At 38.9% G+C, this 20,476-nt stretch overlaps 1 protein-coding gene across 2 annotated transcripts in view; it reads right to left on the bottom strand.

The window, feature by feature from the left end:
* The window catches only part of LOC107721312 (sushi domain-containing protein 6-like), a 24,706-nt gene extending 11,916 nt beyond the window's left edge, over positions 1-12,790 (bottom strand). For both annotated transcript variants that reach the window (XM_016529251.1, XM_016529253.1), the window contains exons 1-2: positions 12,558-12,790; positions 5,844-5,998 (exon numbers count right to left, since the gene is read on the bottom strand). In XM_016529251.1, coding sequence (XP_016384737.1) covers positions 5,844-5,955 — 112 coding nt within the window. In that variant the 5' untranslated portion in view covers positions 5,956-5,998; positions 12,558-12,790. The remainder of the gene's footprint in view (positions 1-5,843; positions 5,999-12,557) is intronic.
* Between the last annotated feature and the right edge of the window lie 7,686 nt (positions 12,791-20,476).

The raw sequence follows: 20,476 nt of genomic DNA, 5'->3' as shown, positions 1-20,476 counted from the left end.
TAGATGCATGTTGATTTTATCAGACGATGCCGTGATTATAAATGAGAGTGACTCCTGGTTAACATTAAAAGGGGTCGTGTTTAGTCACTATTTAGTGTGGTATTTTTTTTACAATATTCACTGATAATGACAGTAAAATAGGTCATTCTAAGTCAATATACTGCAGTATTTCCTCTCTCAATCAGTAGAAAATATGGTTAACACCCGGTCATGCACGAAAAAAAAAAAATACCGTCATGTACCGTGAAACTGGTATAATTTTGGAAAATACCATGATATAAATTTTTGGTCATACCGCCCAGCACTATAGTGTACTATATGTCGGCCGTAAGAATGGCTTTGCAAACAGCCTTCTGAATTTTAAAATCACAAAAGCGACACAATTTACAAACACACACAACTCAATGCTACAATGGCCACAAAATTGCAAGTCCTCATCAAGCTTTTGAAACGCTGTAATTTTCCACAAAGAAAACAAATAGCATAAGCCCTGTGATTCATATAATTCCTAGTTGCTTTCACGAACATTTAGCATAAGGAAAACAACCCAAATGCTTTGACACCCACACCAACATCCTCTAAAATATTTGATATAAAATTTAGGAACAGAACAACATCTGCTAAACTTGTGCTATTAGCATTAGCAAGGCCTAGAAGGCATATTAGCAATTGTGCTATTTTGTTTACAAGATTAAAAATGAAGCCTAAAATTCTTCAAGCAAAGATAAACAATAGTGGTTGCAGCCGTTGATGCAATCTATAGATGTCTGGTAGTCTGTAGGGCCTTAGCAGGTCATTTCCCACTCTGGGTTTTAACCCAGAGAGACACTGGACAACATATTACAGCAGAAAACTAAGTTAAAGAGCCTGAACAACTACCGTATGAAACCTTGAGGGGAAAAAACATAACGCTCAGTCTGAGTTAGAGAAGGGAAGCAGGCATGTACACATCTGTTTCACATGGATTTTCCAAAGAAGAATCAGGTCTGCGCCGTAACTTGTTTGAAGTTGCATTACAACGTAACAGAACCAAAACTTGAGGAATGTAAAGTTTATAATTTCAGTTCAGTTCAATTCACAGTTGGATGTGAATGTGCCTCAAACAAACATCACTTTTACTGGGAAATTTACCATCAGGTAATAATAAGTACAAGGGCTAATTTGCAAACATCTCTCAGACCCACACAAACCACTTCCTGAAGCAAAAGAATACTTCTATCTACACTACCATTTAAAAGTTTGAGGTAAGCAAGATTTTTTTTTTTTCTTTTGAAAGAAATGTATACTTTTATTCAACAAGGAAGCATTTAATAGATAAAAAGAAACAACAAGGCATTTATAATGTAAAAGATTTCCATTTCAAATAAATGTTCTTTTGAACTTTCTATTCATCAAAGAATCCTTGAAAACATTATTTCCACAAACATATTAACTGTTTTCAACAATGATAACAACTGTATTTTTATTGTATTTTGGATTTAATAAATGCAGCCTTGGTGACCTGAAGAGATTTTCAAAAAAATGTTTAATATTTTACTGACCCCAAACTTTTGAACAAGCCAAGTGATACATTTAATGGTTTTAACATGCACATGAAAGCACCTGAAAAGAATCAGTCACCATTAAACAATGTGTCCGAAAATTCCAATTATTTCTGCTTTTTGGTTATTCACAATGCCTATTTGTCTATGCTATGCTAGCACCTCATCCAATGTCATAATGCTTTGAATCCAGTCTTTGCTGAGGTGAGAATTAACACTAGATAACATATGGAAGTGGTATAGTGACAAATCAGAGTAAAAAGTGAGTAACATGGGAAATTCCTCTAGTTCACAATGTGCCTAGTGCTAAAAACAGAGCGACTTCAGCTGCGTGCCTTCAGGGAGCTGCTTTTCATTCCACATTCTGAAATAGTGTGGGCTGAGTCAAGCTCCAGAAACCCTAAGATCAGCTTCTGAGCACAGTAAGGTTTTTTTTTTTTGCCTTCCTGTGCTACTTCCTCTTGTTTGTTTTTGTTAACTGTACATGTGAATGAAACGATGCAATAGCAAAGCTTTTTAAAAAGAATTGTTCCAAATAACATCATTTTATAAGTAAGATCAAATCTGGCCCCTCCTTGCATCTCCAAGCTTTGTGGATGCTTAAATGTTACACAATCACTATCTAGGTGCCTTGCCTTGTAATAAGTGCAGTGAATATTTCAAGAAGTTCACTGTAAAGTTGCAATTTGCACATTGCAGGTCCTGTCTTGACATTAACATTGATGACCTGCCAATCAAGATACTACATTGCCAAAAGTATGTGCAGACCCAAACACCACAAATTATAGGTATTAATGGAACATCGCTGTAGGGATGCGCTCCCATTCAGATGCATTGATGTCTTTACTGGAATAGCAAAACCCATTAATCAAAGTGGGTGTTTACATTGTCGTGGCCATGCAGTATATGATTCTTTGTTTTGTGTCATTACCTTATGTAAAGCACCAACAAATTTATCAATAGATCTATGTCGTCATCATCACTGTCCATACATCTGATTCAGGTTCCTCTTTCAACACTCAGAAGCCTTCAATAAGTTTCCCTTAACAAGTTCTACAACAGTCCAGACCAAGCAGATCACAGGACTTCAAGTGATGGGTCGATTTCATGCATTTATGCCCACTAAAGCCCTGCCTATAGGGAACATTCAACCACCTAATGGAGAAATTATCAACCCTTTCTCATAAGAATGAACAAGTACTGTACTAACTAGTTATTTTGGATGAATTTATATTTTACAAAAAAGTAAGATTAGTAGGTAAAACATCACCATGATTATCTATGAAAACTAGTCCTCAGTGAGGCATGAGCAAATCGAACAAAAACTAACAAATGAGACTGTATGACTAATTGTATGACAAAATATATTTAAAAAAAAATCTTACAAACTGTCGAGACTTTTAGAATTGTATTATGTTATAGTTTTATAATTTTAGTTATATAATGTTATTGTATTTTGTATGTTAATGTATTTTTGTATGTTAATGTGTTATTGTATGTTAATGTATTTTTGTATGTTAATGTGTTATTGTATGTTAATGAATTTTCTAATGCCATTTCATACAGAAATGCAAAACTCTCAAATAAAACAAACTCTTCCTCAAAATATATCAAGGATAATGCATAAACTTATATTAAGGATGAAATGTGCAATCTCTGCTTCACCGGTGGCACCAAACGGAAACTGCAATGATTTTTCACCATTGCAAAGCAACACTTGTTCAACTAATGGTGTAAAATTGTGGCAGACCACCAGTTTGTCCAAAAAAATGGAAGACGAGGGACTGTTTATTTTTAAATATTTTAATAGCCATTAGTCCCACAGAAATTACACACTTTACATTTAAGCACACTGAGGAGGAGATGGACAGAAAGAAAAAGGATGCTTGGGTGGACGCACAGAAAAAAACTGCCAAAATATGGCGCAGTATCATCGACAGACTTTCATCGGATGACCTTGAAAAATCATCCCTTCTGTCCGCTGCTCGGTCTGTGGGAGGACTAAACATGTAGCATTCAGCCGGTGTACTAGATTCATGCCAAACACGTGTGAACAGCCATACATCCATGCATACACACACACATTACTTGGGATCACTTGGGACACTTTTGTCCCTGGCTCGACTTTGTGGTGCTGAATCAATATGAGAATGTGGCCGCTTGGGATCAATGGTCCAGCCCAATCCCACCATCCCTAAATCCCTCCATCTCTATCATTTATTCTCCAAGCGCAATGCTCTCAGTGACTCATTACATAAGGCAAGAGACACTCATTTGCCTGTTGAGCTGCCTTCACGTGTTGTTAAGGGGAAATAGTGCAGAAGCCATGTGGTTTTGGGAATGGAGAGTTAAGTGCTGTTCAGACTGGATTAGTTTTCCAAATGACGTTTGAGTTCAAATTATATATAAAATAAAAAAAACAGCTTTGATTTCAAGTAACAGTTCGGATGGGATTGGGAGCATCCCCGTCCTCCATTTCATTTCATAATTTACTTTTGGCCATTTGACCATAGTCATAAGGGGCTTTCACACCGGAACTATTGGCAAAAATACCCGCTTTTTGTTCGTACCTCAGGAACTAGGAACTGTTTTAGTTCTAGGAACTCCATTTGGGGGAACTGTATTAGTCTCACATAGCCAGACCTTCAGACTAATGGCAGAAGGTCTGGGAACCTTTGGCTGCTTTGAATGGTCAAGAACCATCCATATGACTGACAGGTAAAGCAACCAATCACATTTCGTTTTGTGCCACGTCAAGTTTAGGGGTGTGGAAATGTCTCTACAATAACAGACCGGTGCGTGAAACTCTTGGACATATTTTAATATGTCTATAGCCTATGCCACGAACTTTACATAGTTCACATACTTTTGAAAATCCAGCGTTTAGTTGATCCTAATAAGCGTTGATTGTCACAGTTGTAAACATGATGGCTTTCTTCTTCCATGAGGGGGTTTGGCGTCACGGCATCTTTGTTTCCAGGTGGAATGTTAAAGAATGAAACATGCACGTCTCTCTGAAATCCTGTATATTTCAACCAATCTGATGATGACTTCGAATTTTGCGTGCCTTATGCATCAGATATTCAGCCGATGTTCATTCCATCTCCGTTATCACGAAACCCACGATTGTAAATGCCGCGAATAAAGACGTTGCTGTTGGCCACTTCAGAGTTCCCACTGCCGGTGCCAATGCAACCAGGAAAATGGCCCGAGGGGGAAAGTGGTTCTCTAGGAACTACCCTACCGGCTAGTTCCTCAAACTACGTGGTGCGAAAGCCCCTAACGTATTTTCTTAACTTGGAAACTGTTCAAATTTTATACACAATTTTCCTATGCGGTATGGAAAATTCATGCATCAAATATCAATATCTTTGAAGGTATTATATCAAAGTTAGAAATTCCAGTACTGTAGCAATACAACTTATAAATTTGGTATATTTATAACATTATGTATATAAATAAGACTACGGTGGACATTCTTAACCATCTGTGATCTGACTCTACTTATTGACTTCATTTGCTATTTACATTGGATGGGATGCCAACAGTACTTCAAGCACCAACTGTTATTTTACCCAGGAAGTTGGCTGAAAGGTCTACAAACACAAAATGCTGAACCACAAATTCACCTGTCCTTCTCAGATAGATAAAAAAAAATCTGAATAAGGCTGAAGAATAACTTGAGCTTTATAAAAGTCACATACACACCTCAGTCTTTTAAACAACACTTCCAACTGCCTGTCAACATGGACATCTGTTTTTGTTCTCAAGCTAAATCTGCCATGCAAAGCAAGATATAGAGCTATGTTAGTGAGGGAGACACTGGATGAGACTCGCACAGAAAGGGGAAACAGATGTACACACACCCTCAGTGGCAAGAGAGAGAGAGAAAGCCCATCCCCCACCAACACCTCCCAGATGCTCAACTGAAAACAAAGAAATTATATTTTATTCCATCCGGAAGCTTAAGTCCAGCGGTTATTTCTGTTATGAGAGCACTGAGAGTGACACATACAAAAGAACAAAAACCTTTGTCTTTGACATCAGGAATCATAGATGCCAACAGACAAAACCAACCCACTATAAACCATCACCGAATTCAACATAATTCATTGAAAAAACAATGCCTGACACATCCATTCCTGCAAGTTACTTCACATATTTCATAATCTAAGGACATTTTACTTCCTACGAAATCAATGAGGCAGTTGTCAGCATCTTAAATATCAGTGTCAGAGTGGATGGCAGGGGAAAGTTGAGGTGTAGGAGGAGTATGGAGGAGGTTTTTGTGAATAATCTCACCTGAAGCTTGGCCTGTGGGGAGCATGCCGAGGAGGAGGAGCAGCAGGGATGTGGCGGCCACCCTGTGAGCGAGCGAGGCTCTTGTCTCACACGCTACCATTCCATTGCACATCTTTCAGCCCTGCTTGTGCAGCAAGAATCCTCTCCGGCTGAACCTAGCGACAGAGACACACACTTTATAACTAGTAGTTAGTGTATTAAAACAAAACAGAAGTAGTAGCTACAACATCATTTATGAGTCCTTTGCCATGCTCACATGGAACTTGTGCTTACAGATTTTCACTGAAAAACAAGCAGATTTAAACCAAGAATCAAAATCTTTCTGTCACACATGGCAAAAGCGGGCTATATTATGACCATAAATATTGTTTACCTTACAAGAAAATGCATTTTACATATTTCAAAATACATATTTGCATATTTAAAAATAAACAATTTTAATCCCCAATTAAAACACGATTTAGTCATTTAACCTTTATTAATTTTTTGCCTGCATTTTTTTAAGCCACTCTACAAAAGTGACTTTCACACATTATCTCACATTATCAATGATCAAAGCCAGTTTTACTTGCATTTGGCTAATTTTGTAATGTTTTTTTATCTTTCAAAAGTGTAGGACTCTCAGTTCCTTTTTTTAACGCCATGCTATGTTCATGGTGAGAGCCAGATTTAGTTATTCAAAAATAAAACTAAAGATGTTTAAGACTATTATTTTCTAAAAACTTAGACTGAAGACTAAATTTGGATTTACTTGGTTAAAACCCCTTTCTAAAGTATCAACAAAAAACTAAATAAAAGTTTCTCAAAAGAGTAGATGTATTCCAGTCCAGCAAAATATGTTAAATGCAAAGTGGATTCTGACAAGATGAGGAATCTCAGTTCCTTTTTTCATATTTAAATACATTTCACAAAATTCCACAATTTTATCCAGACAATAGTTTTTAATGTGTGAAAAACAGAGCATATAGCAGTTATAAGCAATGTTTTCAATTCAAGACCAATGGAAAAAAATAATACGTTTCAAAACATCATTGTTCTCGAAACTAACTCATGGACGATGTGAGAACTGAGAAACCACGAGGAACTGAATTGCTCATATCACAATACTTCCTACATTTTATACTGATAATCAACAAAACACAGAACAGATGCTGCAGGGTATCCATGTGATGTATGGTGGTGTTTACATTACACATGAAGCCTATTAGCAAATACAACAATGGAGAGTGAGTTAGAATCACATTACTTTGTACTTAAGGAAAAAATAAGCGCGTGACCATTACACAAATGAGAGCAGGTGCAACAGTGCTGCTAAGTAAGCGCAAACCATTTGTCAGCATTCCTCCAAAACAAGATACGTATGTGTGTGCTGAAGGCAGATTAAGCTCAAGAACATGGGGTGCATGAGTCCCAGAAACAAACAGGATGCTGAGGGTGCAGCTACTGCTCCCACATGAGGCCAATCTGCCACTGCCGCCACACCTTTCCCCTCCTCACTGGAGAGAAGCACTAGGGTGCCCAAGGAGCACAAGGAGTGTGACGCACATCCCACTGGCAGAGAAGAGCTCGCCTGCTGCCTCATGTACCAAACAGACTGGCGCAGAAGAACATTCTGCAACAAACTGCTCAGTGCCAACACGATCCCAGAGTGGGAAAACTGCAATTCAGTCTGGATTCAGTCAAAGTGACTAAGGTGTTGTACAGATGGCATCTCGAGTAAGCGCATCGACTGACATGGCGCACAAATATTCAACAACACCTGCTTGAAAATATTTTCAAATAGAGATAAATGACCATATCACATGCTGTTTAAGAACCAAGCATTTATAAAGTGCACCAAACAACTCCATTGTGGATGTAAATATCTAGTTCGCCCCAAAAATGAAAATTCTGCCACCATTTACTAGCCCTTATGTTGTTCCAAAAACAATAAGACTTTAGTTAATATTTAGTCTCGCGTAGTAGCCAGACCTTCAGACTGATGGCAGAAGGTCTGGGAACCTTGGCCACTTTGAATGGCCAAGGCCCACCCAAGAGGTCATGTGACTGACAGGTAAAGCAACCAATCATGTTTCGTTTTGTGCCGTGTCATGTTTAGGGGCGTGAAAATGTCCCCACAATAACAGACCGGTGTGTAAAACTCTTGGACATATTTGAAAGATTCTATGCCATGAATATTTCACATACTTTTGAAAATCCAGCTTTTAGTTGATCCTGATAAGGACTCATCGTCACAGTTGTAAACACGACAGCTTTCTTCTTCCATGACAAGGTTTGGCATCACGGCATCTTTGTTTCCAGGTGGAATGTTAAAGAACGCGACACACACGTCTCCCAGAAATCCTGTATAATTCAACCAATCTGATTATGACTTCAAAACTCCTGAAGTGTTTCAATTTTGTGTACCGTATACATCAGATGTTCAGCCAATGAGGGTGATGGTCTGAGGCTGAGACTAGTTAATATTCAAAACACAGATGCAGAAATTAAGAACTTAAGAGATTTCGGTTCCTCCATTGAAAATCTATTATACACAACTTTGACAATTGATAATGAGATCGTAAAAGAATTCTATGTGAATCAATCGGTTTAATCCAAGTCTACGTTCTTGTTGGCTTTGGATTAAACGTCTTCATTCACATGAATTTTTATGATCACTTTATGAACTTTTTGAAGCATCAAAGTTTTGGTGGAATGGACTTTCAATGGTGAAGAAGAAATGTCTTCTATGCATTTGCAAACATCCTGTTGGTTTTGAACAACATGAGGGTAGAGCTGGGCGATTTTCCCGATTTTATCGATTAATTCGAATTTATTGTTTTGCCACGATTGTATTTTTTAGAAATCGAGGAATCGCGATTTTGAATAGAAATATTACCAACTGTTAGAATTAGGCACGTGACAATATGCCGGTGATAACAGTACAGAGAAAAGAACGATCCAACTGCATGTCGGCGCACGTGATTAACCGCTCACGTGTGACGCGCTCTGTGAAGGACCATAAATATAGCGCTAAGCGCCATTCACACAGAATGCGCTTTTGTGTTGACAAAGATGCGACGTGGGCAGTGGAATAGGTAAAACATGCAAGAAGATGGGAGTGAACTTCTTTTCACTTGAGCGCGGTGTTTTTAGAATGGCGTTTCATGCATGAGACACTGCAAGTGACGCGAGCGCAACAATCAAACACATCCATGTTTACACAGAAAAAAACAATGGAAAAGCAGCACAATCTAATAGAAAACCTGTAAAGAACTATTACTGTATGTCTGATATTTCATGTTTGCATCATGGTGACAGACTGAAAGCTGCTGTTGTTTTTAAAGAACATTTATAGTTAATAATGGTCTACCTTCAGTCATTTTGAATTTGAATTACCTTGACTTTTGAGATTTTTTAAAAAGCATTTTCCTCGTATTATTTCTGCAACACATAATATGTATAAGACCCGTTTGTATTCTGGAAAAATCGAGATTTTAATTTTTTGCCAAATCGCCCAGCCCCACATGGGGGTGAGTACTTGACGGCATTTTTGGTTAACTTATCCCTTTAAGAGATCTGATTTGTACTTGAAAGCAGTTCTTTACCACTTTGTGGTAAAAAAGCATTTTTGACCACATTTAAAAGCCTCATCTTATCACACTAATCACATTTCTTTTGACTTAAAATGACAAAACAGGCCAGATGCCAAAAGAAACGTGGCACCGCTGTTCCTGCTTTATCATACCAGAGCTGCCTTCAGGTTCTAACGTAAAAGGGTTTGAGCGAGAAATATGCAAATGCAGAGCCCTTCCAGCTGTCTGGAGTTTAGTAAGAGATGGAAGAGAAAAAAGCAGAAAGAAAGAAACACATAGCTGGAAATAGCAAGGTTCAATCTGGTAAAAAGTATCCAGGCTGCATGACAGTAAAGAAAGAGCCTTTTGTTAAGCATATTATGGCCCACACAGTTCCTTTATCTACACCTTTGCACACAAAAGGCAATGAGGAAGAAGTGGCCGTTTATAGGGAACCTACAAGAGTTTGTGAAGGCAAGTTGATATCAAGTTGCTATTAATGATATCATATTGAAACAACCTCCTGATCAAGTTTCAACAAGTCAAGTCAAGCAAACTCCAGTAAAGATATGTATTGGGGAAAAGACAGTGAATATGGGGTGTTGGGTTACAAGTAGTACAAAATCAAGGCAACAACCAATACATGCTGGCTCCAAACCAGAGACACCAGCGAATTATAAAGCAATTACTGGTAGGCAGATGACACTAATCTTGTTTTCACAACAAGAAATGACATTATCGCCTCACTGCAAAAACGAGCAGCACATTTTTATAAAAAAAAAAAGACGCCAGGTATTTGGAAGTGGAGTGTGCTAAAGGGACATGATAATGTAGTTATTCTATGTAAGAGAGAAATAAGCCCCAGTACATCCGGATTTAAAGTCACACGCGCCGACACGTGCAACTGTTCCGAGAGCAGAACGAGCACAACAAAGAGAACAGACGGTGTGTCCTGAAACTACTGTGAACGCAACACTTTTGACTTGTGAAAACAAACAAAAAGGGAGATGCATCACTAATAATCGCGGTTAGGTTTCCTAAAGTAATACACTTTGAGGTTGTTTCTAACTTTTCGATCACAAGTTTTTTAAAAGTCTTCTTGCTACTTAAACACAGTGTTTATGGCACAGCGCGTTGTGCTTGTGCGCGTTTCGACGTGTAGTTTTTCTAGTTAAAAATCGTCAAAAATCGAGAATCAGTCAAACATTCTGGAAAAATCGAGATTTTAATTTTTTGCCAAATCGCCCAGCCCCACATGGGGGTGAGTACTTGACGGCATTTTTGGTTAACTTATCCCTTTAAGAGATCTGATTTGTACTTGAAAGCAGTTCTTTACCACTTTGTGGTAAAAAAGCATTTTTGACCACATTTAAAAGCCTCATCTTATCACACTAATCACATTTCTTTTGACTTAAAATGACAAAACAGGCCAGATGCCAAAAGAAACGTGGCACCGCTGTTCCTGCTTTATCATACCAGAGCTGCCTTCAGGTTCTAACGTAAAAGGGTTTGAGCGAGAAATATGCAAATGCAGAGCCCTTCCAGCTGTCTGGAGTTTAGTAAGAGATGGAAGAGAAAAAAGCAGAAAGAAAGAAACACATAGCTGGAAATAGCAAGGTTCAATCTGGTAAAAAGTATCCAGGCTGCATGACAGTAAAGAAAGAGCCTTTTGTTAAGCATATTATGGCCCACACAGTTCCTTTATCTACACCTTTGCACACAAAAGGCAATGAGGAAGAAGTGGCCGTTTATAGGGAACCTACAAGAGTTTGTGAAGGCAAGTTGATATCAAGTTGCTATTAATGATATCATATTGAAACAACCTCCTGATCAAGTTTCAACAAGTCAAGTCAAGCAAACTCCAGTAAAGATATGTATTGGGGAAAAGACAGTGAATATGGGGTGTTGGGTTACAAGTAGTACAAAATCAAGGCAACAACCAATACATGCTGGCTCCAAACCAGAGACACCAGCGAATTATAAAGCAATTACTGGTAGGCAGATGACACTAATCTTGTTTTCACAACAAGAAATGACATTATCGCCTCACTGCAAAAACGAGCAGCACATTTTTATTTAAAAAAAAGACGCCAGGTATTTGGAAGTGGAGTGTGCTAAAGGGACATGATAATGTAGTTATTCTATGTAAGAGAGAAATAAGCCCCAGTACATCCGGATTTAAAGTCACACGCGCCGACACGTGCAACTGTTCCGAGAGCAGAACGAGCACAACAAAGAGAACAGACGGTGTGTCCTGAAACTACTGTGAACGCAACACTTTTGACTTGTGAAAACAAACAAAAAGGGAGATGCATCACTAATAATCGCGGTTAGGTTTCCTAAAGTAATACACTTTGAGGTTGTTTCTAACTTTTCGATCACAAGTTTTTTAAAAGTCTTCTTGCTACTTAAACACAGTGTTTATGGCACAGCGCGTTGTGCTTGTGCGCGTTTCGACGTGTAGTTTTTGCAAAACGAATAAATAAAACGGGATGTACATTACAATTGTATGTTGACTGAAACTCTGGAAATTTACACCGTTGACGCAAGTACAAAATACTACAACGACGATATTTGAGGTCCATTGCTGACCGAAATAATACTGTAACACTATGACAACAATTATACTTGTCCATACATCTAAAACAAAGCAGCTGTTTGATAATATACATAGCCTACAACATATATTTACCAGTCTAGTAAAGTAAAATGGCAGCCTATGGGTAATAGGAAGCTAACAACAGGCTTTGTCCGCATCGCCGGACTGGCGACTTTTGTAATCGCGTTATGACACGCTAACTAAAAATCACATTTCCACATGAACCTCTCCGGATAGTGACGTAAGGGCGATCTGATTAATTTATACAACAAATAATCGTCATCACCATTGATTAAAAGGACCTTTCTCTGTAACCGGAACAGTGCTTTTGATTGGATTAGGATTCACTAGCGAGCTATATGGCTGTGAATATTAAAGTCCTTTAACAACCAATAACTCGCCGAACTACTATTTCTATATTTAAGTACACAGACGGAATCATTTGGCTATCGACATTTGTTAGCTTTTGCGATAACCAGTGATTCAGATTCTAAAGACTCCTTTTGGCTAACCGTGTTAGCTCAGCTAACTAACCTTCACAACGCAAAAAAGAGATCTTACCAGTGAATGCCCTCCTCTTTAAAAATCAGTATCGGGTCACCATGGAGCTGCGTCGAATGGATGGAAATCCCAGGGTTACTGTAAACGCGGTTTATGTTGGGATCGAATGTATTCGGGGATTCTGACGGCCCTTTTCGATCTGATCATCCGTCTACGGAGAAGGGTGAGCGCAGCTAGCGGGGCCAGAGCGGAGTACCTCCCTACTGTAGGAAAGCGGCCTCGCTCTCACACCGTCTCCATGACGACCAGGCGAACTGTACGCGAAAGGGGCGGGGCTTACGAGGTCTGCTAGTTCATGAGAAATCAGCTTTAACTTGGAAGAGACGGATGCGAGCCAACCGGAGCCAACACAGATAAGGCCGGGTCTTGTTTAAATTAGCATATTGCAATATAAACGAACTGCTACTTCATAATTTTGCCTAGTCATTTACACGGAAATACATTTTATCTTTTCTGACTGTCGATTTTTTTCAATACTTTTCATGAGTATTCAGTGAGTGTACATTTACTGTTGAAGGGCAATGCAATTTTGGCATCGCAAACTATGATAAGGACGATTTTACTTAATTTGTAAAATATTTTAAATTATACCCATTTTTTATAGAAAGAAAATCAACTTATATCTTGCTGAGTGAAACCAAAAAGTACATTGACAGTATTGGAGACTTTGAAAAGCCATAATAAATAAGTCTTTTTGTGAACGTTGTTGCTGAAAATGTTGCTAAAAACAGGAAAATAAGTGTTTTTGTGAACGCTGGAAAATATTTTAGATTAATTTATTTCTATTATCATTTCTCTTTGTTTTGTCAGTGTTTAATATAATGAAATTTATTTATTTATGCTTGAGACTACATAAAACAAAAGAGGAAAAACGGGGATTAAAAGCAATGTAAACTAAAAAAATATTAAGTTTTGAGAATTACATGTAGCCGAAAACAGTAAAATAAATTTATTTCATAAAAACAAAAAAGAGAGGTCTAAAACCTTAATATTAGGAACTCTATGATCAGGAACTGTGAATGATCTGTGAATTACTTTTCAGGCCTTAGCCTATTCTTGTTCATTTCAATTCTCTTCCGGGTTTACTCCAAACGCTAGATGGCAGTAACAAGGTACTATGCTGCAGAAGAAGTCGAATTCGCATACTCAATGAGTAATGTGTTTTTTTTAACTTTAAACCGCATAAACACATTTCATTACACCAAATACACAAAATAATGTTCTTTTTAGCAGCATCATATGACCCCTTTAAGGATTATTGCGGGTTCTCAGTGATTTGCTGGTCTGCGGGATATTTCATGCGCGAGGTAAACTGTCCGCAAAGCGCTCGCCCAAGCGGAAAAATGCGCTGTTGCTGTCAGATCTCGATTGCCGAAACTCTACTAAAAATATGAAAAAAAAAATGTATATTCAACAAAGAGAAAAGCAGTTCTCACCATCCAAAGAATCTCCCAGATGGATTCAAAGGCATGCAAATAGTGCTCTTGTTTCACTCAAATCTGGTGAAGATACTGAGGTCGGTTAAGATTGCTCACTAGCAATAGTACCAGTGCAGATTAAAGTATCAAATGGAAACAAATCGATATCCACATATGCCTTCTTAGATCCAGGTAGCTCAGCTACATTTTGCACAAAAATTTGATGAGACAATTAAACGTAGTGGGAAGAAAAACAGAAATCCTACTTAGAACAATGTCTCAAGAAGAGCCTATTTCCACCTACGAGATTACCAATCTGGAGGTAGGGGATATTTCATTTCCTTACCAAAGGTTTACACCCAAGATGCAATTCCAGTTTCAAAAGAAAATATTGTTTCAGCAGTTGATGTTAAGAAATGGCCTTACCTAAAGGACGTGGAGATCAAATAAAATTGATGCAGATGTAGAACTCTTGATTGGAGTTAATATTCCGAAGGCGATGGAACCTTGGCAGATCATTAATAGTGAAGGTAATGGCCCATATGCAGTACGTACCTCACTTGGGTGGGTAATTAATGGTCCAATCAATCTGGCTGAAGATGAAGAACCAAGCCAAACAAAAGTGACTGTAAATAGAATTTTGGTAGCAAAGATTGAAGAACTTTTCCTCAAACAGTATAATCAAGAGTTTCCGGAAACATATTATGAGGGAAAAAAGGAAATGTCTCAGGATGACAAAAAATTCATGGAAATAGTCTCCAATCAAGTTGTACAAATAGAGTCATTATTCATTACCTCTTCCATTTCGCAATGATGATGTAAAGATGCCAAATAACAGAGAGGTGGTATTCCAGCGAGCTAAAGGTCTCGTAAAAAGAATGAAACATGATGAAAATTATCATAGAGAGTACACAGAATTCATAGAGAAATTAGTTGGGTCGACGGACCGTGCATAAACCGTAATTGGACTTTGTTCTGATTATTGGATCTACAATCCCTAACCAAGCCAGTGCCTGCTCTCTGGGCCTCTCTGTGGTGACTGGAGTCCTGGATTTATTTTTCTGATTATTGGATCTGTAATCCCTAACCAAGCCAGTGCCTGCTCCCGTTGCCTGTCTCGTGTGACTGGAGTCCTGGATTTATTTTTTTGAGGATGCAAAAACAATAGAAACAACAGTTTGTTGACAATAAATTTAATTTCGAAGCACAATATGTCTGATGTTTGGTGATTTCGTGTGTGTGGGGGAACACGCCCCCTTAGAAACAGTACATACATGGCTGCTGTAGAGAATTCCAGCCATTTAGTGTTCAGAGCTCGCCTGAGGAAGGATCACAGAGTCCGAAACGTCGCGATAGGCTTGAACACACAACGTTAGGCCTCCATCATGAGTCTGGGTGATGTAGAGAGCCACATAAAAATTATTTCCTTCATCTACATCGATGATGGGATGTGCTCAGTATTTCTTTCTTCGAGGAAACGTGCACTACACCACACGCCCTATGCTGAGAAAGTACCTGCGGAGCAATTGCATGTTGATGAGGGAAAGGTCTGGTACATACCACACCATGGTGTTTACCATAAGCGCAAAAAAACTTTACGTGTGGTATTTGATTGTTCATCACCATTCAAAAATATATCCTTGAATGGAGAATTACTCCAAGGACCAGATTTAACAAATAATCTCTTTAGGAGTACTCATCAGATTTCGTAAAGAGAGCATTGCTCTTATGGCAGATGTACAAGAAATGTTCCACCAGGTGAGAGTTCATTAAGAACATACAAATTTCCTCAGATTCTTATGGTGGCCAAATGGAAATCTTGATTCAAATCTTGAAGATTATCGCATGAAGGTGCACATCTTTGGTGCAGTTTCATCACCAAGTTGTGCGAATTTTGCACTGCAAAAAACAGCCCAAGACAATCAACACAATTACAGTAAAGAGGCTGTAGATACCATCCAGCACAATTTCTACATAGATGATTGTTTGAAATCTGTGTCCTCAGAAAGCCAAGCCATTAGTTTATACAAAGAACTCAATGAGATCTGTTTAAAGGGAGGATTCAAGCTTACCAAATGGACAAGTAACAGCAAAAGTGTAATCCCATACCAGTAGATGACAGAGGAGAGCTTGTAAAAGATTTAGATCTGGACAAAAAGGGCCCACAAATTGAAAGTGCATTGAGTATCTGGTGGAATATAGAGAATGATACATTTAATTTCAAAATTGCTGTAAACAATAAGCCAATGACAAGAAGAGGAATTCTCTCCATGCTAAATTCTATTTATGATCCACTAGGATTCCTTGCTCCATTGACCTTAAAGGGCAAACACTCTGCAAACTTAAGTATGGTTGGGATCAAATCCTTCCAGAGACGATTCTGCAGTCATGGAAACAGTGGCTTGTAGAGCTTGACAAACTTTCCATTTTACAGATTCAAAGATGTACTAAACCTGATAATTTTGATCCAATCAAGGCTTCCCAGCTTCACCACTTCTGTGATGCCAGTGAAGTAGGATATGGCACTATCAGCTATTTGAGGTATGTGAATGATAGAAATTAAATTCATGTCTCCTTTATCATGGGAAAAGCCAGAGTAGCCACATTAAAGCAAATAACCATTCCAAGGTTAGAATTGCAAGCTGCAACATTGGCTTCGAAGATGGATAAAATGTTGCGAAGAGAACTGCAAATGCAACTGGAACGTCAGTATTGTGGACTGACAGCCAGTCTGTGTTGAAGTATATAAACAATGATCAGACAAGATTTCGTATATTTGTGGCCAACCGACTTTCTGTTATCAGAGATTTAACAACTAGAGATTAATGGAAGTACGTAAGTACAGAGAACAATCCGGCTGATAAAGCATCAAGAGGCATGCATGTAGATACGTTCTTGAGATCAAAATTGTGGTTTAATGGTCCAGATTTCCTTTGTGCAGATAAAAGCCAGTGGCCACAAGTTGCCAAAGAATTTCTCTCCATAGATCTGAATGGCCTGGAAGTCAAAAGAGTTACACAAGCAAATGTTGTAACAATAATGGAGAATCCCATAAGCAAATTAATTGAACACTTCTCACAGTGGAATGACTTGAAATGAGCAGTGGCATGGCTATTAAAACTGAAAGATGTCCTAAAAACAAAACTGAAGAGAAAAGAGGTGGATAAAAGGGTGGCTGAATGTCATGTGAAAACTAACCATCTTTCTATAGAAGATTTAGCTAGAGCAGAACAAGCAATTGTATCTCATGTACAACAGCAACATTTTAAAACTGACATTGAATCCTTACAAGGAAAAGGGTCAGTTAAGACTTCAAGTAGAATTTCTAACTTGGATCCATTTCTTGATGTTGATGGAATACTGAAGGTTGGAGGTCGTCTCAGTAAATTAGCTATGCCAGTTACACAACAACACCCAACTATCTTATCTGAAGATTCTCATGTCGCAAAGCTTATCATGAGACACATTCATCAAAATACAGGTCACTGTGGAAGAAATTACATGGTATCAAAACTTCGCCAGCGATTTTGGATACCTTGTGCCAATCAGTGCCTTAGCCCCGAAAAACCATTAATAATTGTGTCTTCTGCAGACGTTATCAAGGAAGAACAGGAGAACAGAAAATGGCTTTTTTGCCAGTTGAACGCATCACACCAGATTTACCACCATTCACTTATGCAGGCATTGATTATTTTGGATCCATAGAGGTCAAGAGAGTTCATTCTCTGGTAAAGCGATATGGAGTGATTTTTACTTGTTTAATATCTCGTGCCATTCAACTTGAAGTCTCCAGTTCTTTAGACACAGACTTGTGCATCAACGCTATACGAAGATTCATATGCAGAAGAGGCCCAGTAGATTGTATAAAATCAGATCAAGGAACGAACTTCATCAGTAGTCAAAGAGAACTGTCAGAAAGCCTCAAAAGTCTAAATTATGACAAAATTCATGACACGCTAGCGATGGAAGGAGTGAAATGGGAATTCAATCCACCCTCCGCTCCACATTTTGGAAGAGTTTGGGAAAGACTCGTTAAATCACTTAAAAAGGTTTTGCAATCACTTTTCCGTGAACAAACCCTGGATGATGAAGGACTATCTACAGTGTTCTGCGAAGTCGGAGCAATCATGAATGACCGACCGTTAACTACGGTTTCAAACGATCCAAATGATTTGGAACCTCTAACGCCTAACCACCTACTACACATGAAAGCACGACCTGTTATGCCACCTGGCGTTTTTGAGAAAAGTGACTTATATCTACGAAGAAGATGGAAACAGGTGCAGTATATTTCAGACTTATTTTGGAAACGGTGGATTAGGGAATATCTTCCTAGCATACAAATGAGAACAAAATGGACCTCAACAAAAAGAAACTTCCAACCTAATGATCTGGTAATAATTGCTGATGAGAAAGCACCATGGAATTCCTGGCTGTTAGGAAGAATTGTTAAGACTTTTCCAGACAGCCAAGTGCTAGTACGAAATGCACTTATCAAAACGAAATCAAGTACATTATTGAGGCCTATCCATAAACTTTGCTTGCTGATGGAAGCTTCACTTTCCACTTAGGAAAAGTGACAAGTATTCAAGACATTTGACCATAATAATTATGAACTTTCTATGACCTTTTATGAGACTTTCCTATTTTTAGTTTAAAAGAAGTATACTAATAGCACACTTGAATTCTTTTTCGTAAGGGGCATCTAATGAAGTTAAAGGCATATGAATTGTTATTTCATAAGCAATAATGATACTGTGTATAATACATGCATTGTTGTTACTGAACATGTTTATGTTTGTTATGAACTTATGAATATTATAATTTTTTTTTTTTGTTTGTTTATGTAATTGTGCAATCCACAATTAGGGGTCGGGTGTTAAAGCCATCTTAATTTAACCTTAATTGTCTTTTTGAATTGAGTAGAATATGTAAAATTTATTGAGATCGTGATTGCCATATACATTTTTGTCCTTGAGCTCCTTAATTGTCTTTTTGAATTGAGTAGAATATGTAAAATTTATTGAGATTGTGATTGCCATATACATTTTTGTCCTTGAGCTGAATTCCTACCTCTAGTGTTGCATACCGGTTACTGCACCTACCTGTAGGGTCTTGCTTAAAGGGATGTAGTAGTCAGCCTAAGAGGCCTGTCAGTTAATACAAACAATTGTCCAACCGCATGGCGGTAGGTTGCTTTGTGAGAGTGGAAACTCTAAATGGAAATAAATGGATTATACTTACCTGAAGCGTGTTGACTGGATGGATACTGGCTGGCACAGGTTAGTTCACCCAAACCTATAAATTCAGTCATTATTTACTCGCCTCCACACTGTTCAATCCTTGTTTTTTTTTTATGAACACTAAAGATGATTTTAGTTAAGTTTGTCCTGCTGGTTTCTGTTCAATACAATATCAGTCGATGGGAGACTGACTTTCAGAAGCTTCATGACATTATTTGATGATGCTTTTGAAGCTTCTGAAACTCTGGCTCCATTGACTGATGTTGTATGAACAGAAACCAGCAGGACAAACTTGACCAAACTCACATCCCCAATGTCTTTTGGTCTTTCTCTAGATTTTCTCACTGGCTCTGGGGTCACTGAGGATGAAGAGACCACAGCAACATCCGGCCCTGATGAGGCAGTAAGGGCAGGTGGAGTGATGGAGGGTCTCATCCATGACACTGGACCATTTCCAGGATGCTGCTGTGGACTTCTCCATCCTCACTGCTCACACCAGTCTGCAGACATTTCAGATCATACAAAAATGCACAAACACAATACAAAGCAGTCATTTTAACAGCACAATGTCATTTGATTTCTGTATTAGAAGTAACAGAATGATCTTACTTTATATTTTTGTTTCAGGTTTTCTGTTTTTTTTCACAAGCGGGACCTTTCCTTGCAGGTCCTGCTACACCACAAAAGCTCTGCAGCAAATGCACAGGAATCAAGAATCAGAAAAGTGCTGTAATAACTCTGTTTGAAATTACAATAATTAAAATAAACTACAACTTAAGATTTTGAAACCACTGCGTCGGCTGCCTGGGCCTGGCCCACGCCGAGGCGGCGCTGGATGAGTCCGACTGCGGGCATTGCGCGGACCTGCTGGCCCGCGTGCTCCGGACCCGCCGCGATGTGGCTCGCGGCCTATTCGGGGTGAGGTCCACTGCCGCCAGCGTTCCCCGGCCTCCTTCCCTGAGGACTGCTTCCGCCCTCCTTCCAACATCGTGGAGTTTGTGTCCTTTGGCCAGGAGAAGGGGGATGACACGATGTCCATCTCGGCCTCGGAGAGGGAGGATTGGGCGGGATCAGAGTCCGATCAGCCGGACAGCATGGGGACCCCAGACCTCCAGGAGGAGCTCATGAGGGTTTTGGCGAAGGCTGTCCAGGAGTTGGAGCTTACCTGGAGTCCTCCAGAGGAGCCTGCGAGGAGTAAGCTCGACTCCTGGTATTTCAGGTCCACCCAGAAAGCTGACTCGAGGGCGTCGGTCCCCTT

The sequence above is a fragment of the Sinocyclocheilus rhinocerous genome, unplaced genomic scaffold (genome assembly GCF_001515625.1).
Source record: "Sinocyclocheilus rhinocerous isolate Xijiao unplaced genomic scaffold, SAMN03320098_v1.1 scaffold271, whole genome shotgun sequence".
NCBI classification, from domain to species: domain Eukaryota; kingdom Metazoa; phylum Chordata; class Actinopteri; order Cypriniformes; family Cyprinidae; genus Sinocyclocheilus; species Sinocyclocheilus rhinocerous.
This window is presented reverse-complemented; position numbering and strand designations above follow the sequence as displayed.